The sequence below is a fragment of the Malus domestica genome, chromosome 13, assembly GCF_042453785.1.
Source record: "Malus domestica chromosome 13, GDT2T_hap1".
Lineage (NCBI taxonomy): Eukaryota > Viridiplantae > Streptophyta > Magnoliopsida > Rosales > Rosaceae > Malus > Malus domestica.
In genome coordinates this window covers 5109608-5122839 of record NC_091673.1, presented here as the reverse complement: position 1 = coordinate 5122839, position 13232 = coordinate 5109608, and the positions used below count along the sequence as shown (strand labels likewise).

The 13232-nt window shown below is 41.3% G+C and overlaps 2 protein-coding genes across 2 annotated transcripts; one reads left to right on the top strand and one right to left on the bottom strand.

Annotated features, from left to right (window-relative positions):
• The first annotated feature begins 662 nt into the window (after positions 1 to 662).
• LOC103451853 (ubiquitin-conjugating enzyme E2 2-like) lies at positions 663 to 4147 on the top strand. The gene is made up of 6 exons (XM_008391291.3): positions 663 to 1082; positions 1806 to 1939; positions 2049 to 2074; positions 2177 to 2266; positions 2852 to 2940; positions 3738 to 4147. Exons 2-6 carry the CDS (start codon positions 1815 to 1817, stop codon positions 3864 to 3866), a joined length of 459 nt encoding a protein of 152 aa, XP_008389513.1. The 5' UTR covers positions 663 to 1082; positions 1806 to 1814; the 3' UTR covers positions 3867 to 4147.
• Positions 4148 to 4329: 182 nt separating this feature from the next.
• Positions 4330 to 7741, bottom strand: LOC103451851 (probable LRR receptor-like serine/threonine-protein kinase At1g14390). The gene is made up of 7 exons (XM_008391290.4): positions 5980 to 7741; positions 5751 to 5884; positions 5358 to 5601; positions 5084 to 5277; positions 4933 to 4991; positions 4750 to 4858; positions 4330 to 4653 (listed from the first exon to the last, which is right to left on the bottom strand). The coding sequence occupies exons 1-7, from the start codon at positions 7199 to 7201 to the stop codon at positions 4420 to 4422; spliced, it is 2196 nt and encodes a 731-aa protein (XP_008389512.1). The 5' UTR covers positions 7202 to 7741; the 3' UTR covers positions 4330 to 4419.
• Positions 7742 to 13232: the final 5491 nt, after the last annotated feature.

Below are 13232 nucleotides of genomic sequence, written 5' to 3'. Positions count from 1 at the left end.
GCTCATAAGAATTATTGCTTCACGTTGAAACAAGTTCATAGATTAATACTCATAGATTTTTTGTTCAAAGATCAAAATTTCAATTGGTCAAAGTTCAAGGATCAATGCTATAATTTTCTTTACACAAGGTACCAACTGGCTCTTAGTGTAGCATGTCAACATCGTAACAATAAATGTAAAAAGTTACCATACCGTAGTAAATTATGCTAGATTGTTTGTTTTTGTTAAAAGAAAATTGCATTCGTAGTCGCCACAACGCTTCTAGCCATATGTCAAATGCATAATCCACGAGCGGATTCATCAACAACACTAGAATACAACATCTTCCTCACGCCATAACAACGCTCAAACAGGGTCACATATACTGCAAAAATCCAGTATGCATGGTTATCGTTAACATGTAATTAAGTTAAAAACACAAACTTCAAAGTGACTACAAAACTTGCACAATAAATTGAAATTGAGTTACTGCAACTTATTTCGACTCAGGGAAGCCGCACTTCCTTATTCCAACCACTACTTTATGTTCAATTGTATAATCAGATTCATAGTACGACAATATAATAAACACCAATACCTTAATGGCCCTACGCTACACATGAAAATGATATGGTACCATACATGAAGTTGATGTGGTGATGGTTGATGAATGATGACACCCCATTGTCATGTTGGCATTTTTGCAAGTTGGCAAAGAGAAGAAGACGCGCCAGGAAGAGAGAGAGAGAGAGAGAGAGAGAGAGAGAGAATAAGCGCTGACCTGAGAGACTTCCAAATTCCAATAGCGTTTTTAATTGCCTGTAAATATAAAACCAAATCAATCCCAGCTTAAAAACCTGTTAACCTAAAAATACTCTCTCCACCTCTATCTCTCCCTCTCTCTCTCTCTCTCTCTCTTTCTCTCTCTCTCTCTCTCTTTCTCTTCATCCTCCGGCCACCGCGGAAATCCTCCTCCGACACCGTTTTCTCTATCTTAACATCCATCTGTTTGTTTCGCGGGAAAATTCCTGAGCTTCCCATCCGTTCCCGCGGTTCTGGACATCTGTCTTTGAGAATCAAATTCTCTTGCCGTCGGCTAACAGGTTTTTCTTAATTTCTGGGTTTATTTCTTCAGCCATCTTATAACAGATGCAATATTTGAATTTTCCTCCGATTTGTGGGCTGTGTGGAATTTGATTTCGTAGAAGATCTAATTTCTTAATTGTAATACAAGAAAATAAACCCTAATTTTTTGTTTGATTCATTTTTTATCGTTAATGATTTTAGCTTGACGTGATTAGCTGATTGGAATATGGATCTTGGATTTTGATTATGCATGGTTGTGGTTTTTGTTTTTGTTTATAGCTCGAACTTGTATAGCAACCAGTTGACTAAGATTTTGTGTGCAATTGGATCCATTTAGTGTTGGATTTAGACTTTATTTGAGCTCAGGTGCATCAAAATTCAGTCAATTATTTATAGGAATCAATTATATTTTGTTTAATAATTTGGATATGGCATAATTTGGGCTTTGATATTGGTTTATAATTTAGAGGTTACTCGAGATTTTCGGATTGAAGTCTTTGAATCTGTGTTCATTTCTAGGTTTAATCTTTAGGTAAGTTTTTGTTTAACCTCAATTATGTTGCTCGAATGCCTAAACATGTTGGTTGGGTTGTACTTTCTGCAATTCGCTGTTGATGCAAGTTATGAATTGATTACTTGCTTCCAACGCCGCCTGCATGTTTACGTTTGGGCACCCATGTTTGGAAAAGTATTCGACCATGACTGAGTGTTTTTATTTCTTTGGTTGTCCTAATATATAGGCGGTGAGGATGTCGACTCCCTCAAGGAAGAGACTGATGAGGGATTTCAAGAGGTTGCAACAGGATCCTCCTGCTGGTATAAGCGGTGCCCCTCAAGACAACAATATTATGCTTTGGAATGCTGTTATATTTGGGTACGTCTCCGAAGGAGATTGTGTTTTGTTGCCTATTTCAGTTTAGTTTGATTGTTTTTCTTGAGATCTCGTATAATTTTATTTATGCACTTCATTGTTTGAACTGCAGGCCCGATGACACCCCATGGGATGGAGGTAAAAACTGAGATGAACTTTGTATCATGTTGCAATTGGATTTCTCTTCTTGCATGTGTAACTTTTAAGTTACATCTTTAAAAATATTTTTGTGTTTCCCAGGTACGTTTAAGTTGACACTCCAATTCACAGAGGACTATCCAAATAAGCCACCAACTGTGCGTTTCGTTTCTCGAATGTTTCATCCAAATAGTAAGTTCAAACAGAAACTGCACACCCATACCTGCATGCACATTTTGCGTTTTTACATGAGTTGGTACATATGCATGCACATACAAATACAAACTGCAATAATTGTTAATTATGAAGGTTCTTAAATTAGTAGAGGAGTTTATTGTGTTTGGATCCATTATCTCAGTTTTCCTCTTGGATTTGTGCATATGTAATCATAGCGCAGCTTGTTCTCTGGTGTTGTGCTTTTATCAGGGTTTAGTCTTCTTATGTGGCATATCCTGTCATTACCTTGTTTTGGAAGAAAACTATGTCTTTCATTATTTCTTTTTAATGGTCATACACTCATTTACTTAGCCAAACTAGCTTTTTATGGGTGAAAAAGGAGCTGAGGAAATGGAAGTATTTAATTTTTTATTTTTTATTTTTATTTTTGCAAACATGTGTTAATTTAGATTGAATCACTGATCATCTTTACCTTCACAGCTTGTTGCCTTGGTTGTTCACTCATATTTGTGAATATGTTTTAACAAGTTAACCAGAATGCAATTAATTGGAAAGATTTCAGCTGTTTCAAGTTTTAAGCTGTCTGTCTTACCATTTCAGTTTATGCGGATGGAAGCATTTGTTTGGACATCCTACAGAATCAGTGGAGCCCTATCTATGATGTAGCAGCTATACTTACCTCCATTCAGGTATTTGTTTATGTTCTATTTATTGCTTGGTTACTTCTGATCCTTTGATTTATTGAGAACCTATTGTTTACGTGTGTCATATGCTATGTTTGTAAGAGGCCACACACCATATATGAAAGGATAAGTTGCTGTCTTTTGCGTCACACAAATTTGGTCTAACTGCCCCATCTTGTTCATTCCAATCCAAAACTAAGTTTTGTAGCATTTATTTGAGTACTACGAGAGCAAGGAAGCATTGATTGTACTGATTTGAGTTCTTCCTCCAAGAAAATATCCCATCTTTTCTGTTTTCTTTCAACCATCGTGCCAATGCATGCACATGCACCTCACGCCTAATTATGTCTATTACTTCTATCCACATGGAATTTTCATGTGTCCCTGTCTGTTTCACCTTTCATTTCAAAGAACAAGAATTCTAAAAGCATGTGGACAATCAAGTGCTTCTTATAGGACCTCTCTCAGATCTTGGCTACCGCTTCATGTTGCATAAAATTAGTAATCATCTCAGTATCTAACCACACTTCCATTTTCCCATAATTATTACCATAACTATATGCATGGGAATTGTTTTTAATACAAAACTATCTGATTATACTCTCTTTTAACAACACAACCGAACTTTACTTCTCTCATACGTTTACAGGCGCACACACATATTCATATGTTTATGTGGATATATGGCTTTTAGTCAATATAGATGAATGAAATATAAGATTGTTGAGGGAGTTCACTCTGTTTCTAATGGCCTTTTTATCCATGTTGTTTTTTATTTCCTAATATGTCTCTTCTTATTGCAGTCTTTGCTGTGTGATCCAAACCCAAACTCTCCAGCAAATTCAGAAGCCGCACGGATGTTTAGCGAGAACAAGCGTGAATACAATAGGAGAGTCCGCGAGATTGTGGAGCAGAGTTGGACTGCCGATTAAAATGCAGACTCCTGATGGAGAGCTTTCGAAGATCAGTTGAATCAGCCTCTGTTTAAATAACTTTGAAATTTGAAAACCATTTGTGTTGTGAAGAACTCAGCTTTCCGATCTTGTGAAATATTTTGCTTGGTCTTTTAATTCAGTGGCGTTTAGGCCTCGTATATCTAATACGTTGGACCACCTGCCTTGCAGTTTTCTTCCATCTAAAACTGCATTTAATTTTGCTCTATCATATCATGTAGACTGGGGTATGAAGTAAATATTGATATGCATTTGCTGTATACATTTGCCTCTCACTACATCGCCGCGCGACCATCGCGTGCGAAGTTCTGTACCATGAATCCATGGCGGTTGTACACTTTTTTTCCGGGTCTGATGCGTCCGCCCCCTTGCATTCATGTTTGGTTCTGCTTATGTTTGCCGTAGATTAGAGAGTTTAGAATATTGAGTGAACGGAAAACAGTAAACGCAAAATTTATAGCCTTTGATTTATTCATATAGACACCTTGCCTAACAAGTAACAAGTGAAACTGTAAATCCCGCGAAAGAACTACTACATTTGTGCGCTGAGGTTTCCACTGCCAGTCCATCCCTCTTGAACTTGAATCGAATACTGCAAATTCCAAAGAACGTTATCTATTGAAGGACGCTTGCTCGGATCTCTGCTCAAACAATTGACGGTGATTTCAACCGCCGTCTTCAGTGATTGATACGCAAAACTCCCAATCATTGATGAATCTACGATTTCTCGTAGCGTCGATGGTCCTTCTATCAAGCTCTCTTCTAACTGTTAATTAGAAATGAAAAGGAAACGCACTACATTAGTTCAGTTCCTGCGACAACGGAAAATGTTAGTAGAACAACTCTTTTCTACAAGATTTACCTGAATCCTAAGCTCATCCAATTCAGTAGCTGATTTGGTCAATCTACCAGTAAGAACTTGAAGTAGAATAATGCCCAACTGGTAAATATCTTCCTTCTCTGCTTCGGCACTGCGTTTGTACCATTCTCGTAAGAAAACTTAGATGCCGCGGTGGAGCAGAAGAAGATGAAGAAAAGTAAATACCTGCTTAGATGGGAATTACTATTAATCCCTTCTCCATGAAGATGACTCTCCGAACCAACCTGCAAATTAGAGAATGCAATTGTTAATGACTACAAACACTTCACCTTCTTTTCAAAATTTTCAAGCTCGTTTACTTTTTGCCAATTCTCACCTGAAATGGCAATGGAAGATTGTAGTTACTGATTTTAGCAGAAACACTCTCATCCAACAATATGTTCTCTATCTTCAAATTGTTCCCAAAGATGCCGGGAGCCACGCCGGTGTGCAAGAACTGGACTCCTCTGGCAATGCCAATGGTAACCGCCATTCTCTGCGGCCATTTCATCCATTCCTTCTTTCTCCAATCTACAAAACCAAACCGTGCATATTAGAACTGTTTCAGTTAATCCAATTACAGTTCTCTGTGCAGGACGTCTGTTCTTTACCAGTGAGATGGTCCATCAGCGACCCGTTGGTGACGTTCTCAAGAACAATAAATACCGTGTTAGATGCGGTGGGATGGTCCTGGTACGTGACAGCACTGTGTCCAATAAGGCTGACCAGATGCTTATGCCTCATCTTTGACAAGCCTTCCATGCTCCGTTTCAAGTTTTGTGGCAACTGCTTCTGCTTTAACTTCACACATTTCACTTGCACTTGTGAACCATCTCTCAGCCACCCCTTGTACACCTGTTAATGTTGCATAATGCAATATCTCGTTTCAATAGAAATTCTCTGTGCATGATGTTCGTTCTTTTATTTAATTAACCGACGTTCATCCATGTGATACTGATATTGTCCTAAATGAATGACAAACAAGTTCAAATTCAATGCAATACCTGTCCTTGAGGTCCTTCCGCGATCAAATTCGCAGCGTCGAAATTGTTTGTTGCATCATCGATTTCTTCAAGCGTGAAAACTTGATACGGGGGGAGCCCGAGTGTTAGCAGCCTCGTCAACTGGGGCACACGCCCTAAAAAACCCAAATGCAAATATTAATCACTTTTTACTTTGATTTCATTTTTTCAGCCAATAAAGTCAGAGACTTTTCACTCTACAGCCACTTACTTGCATTGACATTATGCTTTGGGGAGCTTCTGACTGAGATTTTCTCCATCTTGGATCTGTCAAATCGATCCTCTGTGCTCCTCTTCCCTGCCCTTTTGACAATCACCACAACCAGCAACCCAACACCACCAGCAACACCCACAATGCCGGCAATCAGACCCAGCAACACACCCAGCTTTATTCTGTTCTCCTCCTTCTTCCCCGCAGTTTCAGCCGGCGGCTTCACGGCCAGAGCTTCCCTGTGGCAGAAGGCATACGGATGCTGGTACTTCGAGTTCCCACTCGACAAACAGTTCCACGAATCCAGAACCGTCCTGTTCGACGCCTTCGAGTTCGACCCGACGCAGGTGGGCAGCTTCCCAATCAGCAAATTCTGGGAAATGTCTAAAACTCTGAGGTTTTTGCCGCAGGTTGCGTTGGTGGACAGGGCCCCAGTGAGCTGGTTCTGGGAGAGATTGATGAACCGAACGGAGGGCAGCGAGAAGAGGAAAGACGGTATGGGACCCACAAACTTGTTGTAGGAGATGTCCAGTTTCGTCAGCTGATCGAAGTTCTTCAGTCCCGTCGGAATCTCAGATCTCATGGAGTTGTTTCTGAGAACGATGATTTGAATACTGTTTCCCAACGAGGGAAATCCAGGACCCAACTTGTTGTTTCCCAGGTTGATTTCCTGGAGAAATGTTAGGGGTCTGAGATCCGGAACGCTTCCGTTGAGGGAATTGTCAGCCAAATTTATGCTCGTGAGATTCTTGATGAAGCTGAGAGAAGCCGGAATCTTGCCGGAGATGGAGTTGGAGCTGAGGTTGAGCGTTTCGAGCGACCAGAACCGGTTGATCTTCGGCGGAAGCGGGCCCCACAGGCCGAGGGAGACCAATGAGAGGGATTTGAGGTTGGACAACTTGGTGAGGGTGGTGAAGAAGGAGTCGATGGAGAAGGATTTGGACAGAGTGCTCTGTTTTGGAGGGGAGGTTTTGGTTTTGTTTCCGATGACGGTTAATTCGGTTAGGCGGTTGTTTGTACAGACGATTGTGAGGGAGGGGGAGGGAGGGAGGAAGCAGAAGTTGGTCCAGTTCGTCCATCCCCGAAGAGGCTCGGGGTATTCGAGAAGCTTCCGCACTTGGAGGAGGATTCGAACTTCGGTCGGAGTGAGCTGAGCGGTTGAGACCGGAGGCGAAATGGATAGAGTGAGCAAAAAGAAACAGAGAGGAACCCAGAAGTTCATTTTTTGAAGAAAGTGAGATTAACCCAGAAAAGCTAGTTAGTCCAAGTTGTTCTGTTGCTCAGATTCAACCGTTGAACTCCGCTGAATTCTTGAGCGCACGTCCAGCCGTTAAATTCAGTATACTGCAGAATATTTCAGAATAAGGAAGCAGGTAATGAGCAGAAAGATCTTGGTTTGGTAAGGTGAGGTGAGGTGACTAAGAAAAGATTTTACAGTTCGAAGTGAGAGAAAAAACTGGCGACGGTGATGAAATCATGAAAGAAAAGGAGGGGAAGCCATTGTTATCGAGGGAATGAAAGATCCGAAGAGACTAAAATTGCAGAGTTTTTGAAGTGGAGCAAGGCAGGAATCGCACGGTACTTAGTGGAGTCGGTCCAGTTCAAGTGCAAAGCGACAATGCAAGACAACCCATCTGTAGGAGGACCTGCACAGAACGGTTTCAGAATAAGGTGTGCGTAATACAATGTCACTTATTTTAGATTATTGGATAGAACGTCACGAATTTATAAATCTATATTTTACATGTTTATTTTCATATAAAATGCATTATTAACTTGAAATACCGACGTACTAACGAAAGCGATGTATGACAAGTTTTTTCAACAAACCCCATCCCGATCCTCCGCTACGCGAACTAGTATTTTAAGTGGCAAACTGGTTTTTTCGAAGTTTGTAATTTTCTACCATTCTGCATTGTTTTATTTGTTTGGGATTATAAATGAAGTCAACTTGTCGGTGATTCAAACGCTTGCAATTTGCGATAAGCTCGATGTTGTTGACCACGTTGATTATGGTAAAAAACTCTCTCAAATTAAGATTATTTTTAATTTATTTTATTTTATAATTTAACGTCAAATTTTATGTTAATATTATAAAATATTGTATAAAAAATATAAGGTAAAAGAAAATTTATAGAAAATTTTACTTTTTAAAAATGAGCATTTTGATATAAGCGTCTCGTTTTTTAATTTTTTTAGACTAAACATACACTAATTTTGAAAATTTGATCAAACATTTTCCTAAAATTTTGGTTATTAATTTCAGTTCCTATTATCCCTATATTTATGCATTTATTATCCATCTCCTAGGCATTTCGTTTTCTTTTATTTTTCTTTTCCTATTATCCCTATATTTATGCATTTATTATCCATCTCTATGCTTTTTTTTTATTGTTTGTTATAATTTTTACTTTTTTTTTTGTGAATATAGTAGAATATTTATAAAAAAAAATTGTCAAATTTTATTATTTAGAAGACCCAACACATAGTAAAGATTTGTTTGATTATATAGCTACGTCTAGTTACCTATAATATGGACACATTTAGTTTTATAGTGGATTTGATTTTTTGTATTTCTTGGTACATTTGGAATGTAAGGTCATCTCCAACCGAAGGGTCCAGAGGGTCAAAGGGCCGAAAATAGCCCTAAAACTGTCTCCAACCGAGGGCTAGGCCAAAGGGCTCGGTAATCTGGGATGGCCCCATGGAATTTCAAAGGGCCTGGCTGGCTATTTTTTTTTTATAGTTTTCCTATTGTTGTCGGTTATAACCGACAGCATTAAAGAATGATTTTTTAATACTGTCGGTTATAACCGACAATAATAGGTATTCATAGGAAAAAAAAATTTATTTACTATTAGTGTTGGTTATAACCAACACTAATAGTTTGAAATTTTTTTGAATATAACGGCTAGCTGAGTTAGCTAGTTGTTGGGGGTTTTTTTTTTTTTTTTTAATTTAAACATTTCTTTTCTTCTATAAATATGGTGAAGTTCTTTCAATTCTTCACTTCATTTGCAATATTTAATTCTTCAATATTTTTCAATATTTCCTTCAATATATTTCTCAATATTTCCTTCAATATTTTTTCCAATATTTCCTTCATCTATAATATTTGTTTCAATTTTTCAATAATTTCCTTCAATATTTTTTCAATAATTTCCTTCATTTTTTTCAAAAAAAAAAAAATGGCCTCATCTACAATAAAGGGTAGGGCTTGGACCCGAAAAGAAGATGAAGCTCTTTGCAAGGCTTATAGATGGGTCTTAGAAGATAGTGTGAGAGGGATTTCTCAAACAAGTGAAGAAGGTGTTTGGACTTGTGTGTCCAAAAAATACTTAGAGTTCTATGAATGCACCATTCCACCGAATACCCGAAACCACGAAAGTTGTTCTTCAAGATGGAAGAAACATCTTCATCCAAGTTTGAATAAATGGCATCAAGCACTATTAGCAGCCGCAAGTAGACATGAAAGCGGCGCCAATTACTATTGTTGATGCACAAAATCAGCGAAGACTTTGGTACAACAGAAAGTGTCAGGTTTTATGACCTTCGCTTGGTTGCTTCGGTCACTAGTGAGGATAAGTACGTAAATGAATAGAGACAGAGAAGCAAACACAGGATGTACGTGGTTCACCCAGATTGGCTACGTCCACGGAGTAGAGGAGTTCTTATTAGTAGTGAAGGGCTTACATAAGTACAAAGGATCAAGCTCTCAATTTAGTGAGTTCTTGTGAATGATTTAACACAAAATGGCATTAGGCAATATTGTGGGGGAATGACCCCTATTTATAGAAAAACTTGTAGCTTTGTCACATTGACATGTGTCATGTTATGATTGGTTCTTGATGTTGACACGTGCTGCGCTCTGATTGGCTTCTAATCTTGACACGTGTCGAGTAGTGATTGGCCTCCTGGTCGGAGGGGAACTCTTCTGGGTCCTTGACAGTATAGCGTTGGCCGGTGCTCGGTAGTTTCGGGATTGGTCAAGTATGGTACAAACAGTGCTCCCCTAAGTTCCCGAGTGAGGGAAACTCCTCGGTTGGGGACTTGCAAGATCCAATCCCTTGAGTAATCACGAAACTTCTAAGTACCGAAGTGTGGTCTGATCTTCATCTGCCCTTCTCTGGAAGTACCTTTCCTCCATCCGGGAATGGTGTACTTAGCTGATGTTGACGCACAAGGTAATGTATCAATTTCACTTGAAGCTTAGTTGTAGTTTCGGGCTTAGTCAAGTGTGATACAAACCCTATAGTAGGAGTCCCCCAAGTCGCCGAGCTAGGAGATCTGCCGAAAGAGGTGACAGACAAGGTAAGCAGTCAAACTTCCAAGTAAGCAACCCAGGATCAGAGGTTTGACGTCGGCTTCCGGTTGATTGTTCTCATTCTCCTTGGGTCCGGGCAAGTGTTGTTGCTTAACTGAAGTGTTGTAACATGATCGTGCACTAAGCTGATCTCCTCTGATGTAGCCGTTGCCATGGGGGGTTGGAAATTTCATCAACAGCATATGCGTGGATACCATAGCCTTGAGATCATTGATGCCTGTGCGCCCAAAGATGACATTGTATGCCGTTGGGCAGTCAACCACTAGGAAGTTAGTGGTAATGGTAGCCGTGTAAGGGCCTGTACCAATAGTAAAGGGTAAATGTATGCTCCCTAAGGGTTGCACGATATCACCGGAGAAGCTTATCAGAGGAGAAATCGAGCGATCGAGCAAGTGTTCAGCTACACTGAGCGCCCTGAAAGCTTCGGCAAACATGATATTGACCGAAGCCCCTGTGTCTACGAGGATTCGTCGAACATCAAAGTTGGCTATGTGAGCCTCCACGATCAATGGGTCGTTATGAGGGTAGATGATGCCTCTTTCTTCCTCAGGGTAGAAACATATCGGATCCCAGTTAGGTTTTTGATACTTCCCTCCCCTGATGTCTTCCACGTGAAACACTTGGTGACCAGGCTTCAGACTTCGTTCACTGTTTTTCATGGCCCTATTGGAAGATTCAGATATGGGTGTGCCGCCGCTTATGGAATATATGACATTCACCTGGCGTTGGTTACGGTTATCCCTTTGAGGGTGAAGAAGGAATTGATCAATTTTTCCTTCTCGTGCCAAAGCTTCAATACGATCACGGAGGATGATACATTTCTCGCTATCATGGCCGTTATGCTCATGGTAGCAACAAAACGTGCCCGCGTTATTCGGGGGCGTGTAATCTGGGTGCCTCGGCTTTGGTTTTGGTATCAGGTGAGCTATGCTGGGGTAAATGGCCGCGCATGTGGCATTCAAGGGCGTGTATGTCTCATACCTTGGGGTAGGGGGTATCTTGACGCGGGTTTGACCCACTGCATTGACTGCCTGGGGGCGAGCGTTATTGTGGCGATACCCTTGGTTATCGGGATAGTGTCCCTTACTCTTTTTACTGAAAGGAGAGTGGTGAGGATGGAAATCCTTCCTCTTGCCTTGAAATTGATATGTCTGTTGATTCGGTGAAGCATTATGCAAGGCATGGGGAGGTGCCACTGCTGTTTGGGAAGTCGAGGTCTTCTCATTTAGGTGAGTCTGGCTTCCACCTCCCACTTGTTGATAAATGATGGTTGTAGGGGGTTTCTCCTGATATGTCTTTGCCTCGGCGGAGGCATGGTTATAAGCCTGCGCCATCACCTCAGAGTAAGTCTTCCAAGTATTGGCATTGATCATGTATTTAAAGAAACAATCACGTAGGCCTGCCGTGAAGGCTTTGAGGGCAGTCTTGTCATCTGCCTCGGCACACCGGGAGTATTCATGGCTGAAGCGGCCAGCATACATACGTAATGACTCGTCTGGCTTCTGGCGGATAGTGTACAAGTCATCTGCAGAGTGCAAGCGATCGGTTTGGAAAATGTGTTGGGAAACAAATAGTTTCCTCAATTCCTCAAATGAGTCTACCGTCTCAGGTGTAAGACGACAATACCAATTTAGAGCTCCACCAGAGAGGGTGGAGGGGAAGAGAAGACATCGCTCTTCGTCGGTGTGCATCCGGTATGCCATGGTGGACTCAAAGAGGTTAAGGTGCTCAATCGGGTCCTCTTTTCCAGTATAAAGTTGCAAGCCAAGCTTTTGCTTTGTCTTTGCTTGAAGGGGGGTGTTGAGGATCCTCCTTGTAAGAGGGCCAGGCCTGGGTTGGTTCCAGTCAGGTATTTCAGCCTGACGTTCAGCCTTCAACTTGTTTACTTCCTCAAGAAGTTGTAGGACAAGGGGGTCCTGAGCGGAGTTATGTGTCACTGGAGCTTTCTTTCGTAAATCTCCATCTCCTCTTGGAATTAGGAAGGTTTGATCAAGGGCATGTGATTTTTCCCTGGACTCGCTGTACTGGCTTCCAGGGTATGTCTGTCGGAACACCTCTGAGTCCCCTGTACCCTCATGTCTCTCTGGGACTTGTTGCCCCTTCCCCAAATTGGTGGCCGGCTTGGGCCGTGGCAGGGGACCGAGTCTCTCAGAAATCCTTGGGTCATTAATCTTTGAGCTTATATGGATGGAATTCTCTCGACGTTGCTTCAGGAAATCCCGACAATCGCGAAAGACGGCTTTCGATCCCTCTGCCCCTTCAGTAAAGAGGTGTCTCCCTCCACTTCTCATGGTTCGGGTCGAAGCAACTGGGTTAAGAGAAGCCTCATGTTGATTATCAAGTCGAGGGGTAATCTGTTCCCTATCAGGGATATCTATGTCGAATGCATGTGACCCTCCATGTTGGAGGGCACCCAGTTGATGGTTGACTTCCACGGGGGCAACAAGCTCGCGTGTCTGAGCTTGCCTAGCTTCGTGGAGTGTCTCGAAGAGCTTCTCATATTGCTCCTGGAGGACCTCATTCCTTATTGCTATCTTGTTGTTCTGAGCTTCCAACTCATCGACTTTAGCTTGAAGAAGAACTCGTTTTCCTTCCTTCTTTCGTTGTTTCGCACTATGTGCAAGGGGGGTGTCATTCTGTGTGCTGTGGCTTCCTTCGCTTCCCATGTTGGAGAGGGATGCCTGGTCAAAAGAAAGTGTACGAATGATAGAAACCAGCTTGACACAGCTGAAGAGAGTAGGAATAAGTGTCGTTTCCCACAGACGGCGCCAAATGTTGATGCACAAAATCAGCGAAGACTTTGGTACAACAGAAAGTGTCAGGTTTTATGACCTTCGCTTGGTTGCTTCGGTCACTAGTGAGGATAAGTACGTAAATGAATAGAGACAGAGAAGCAAACACAGGATGTACGTGGTTCACCCAGATTGGC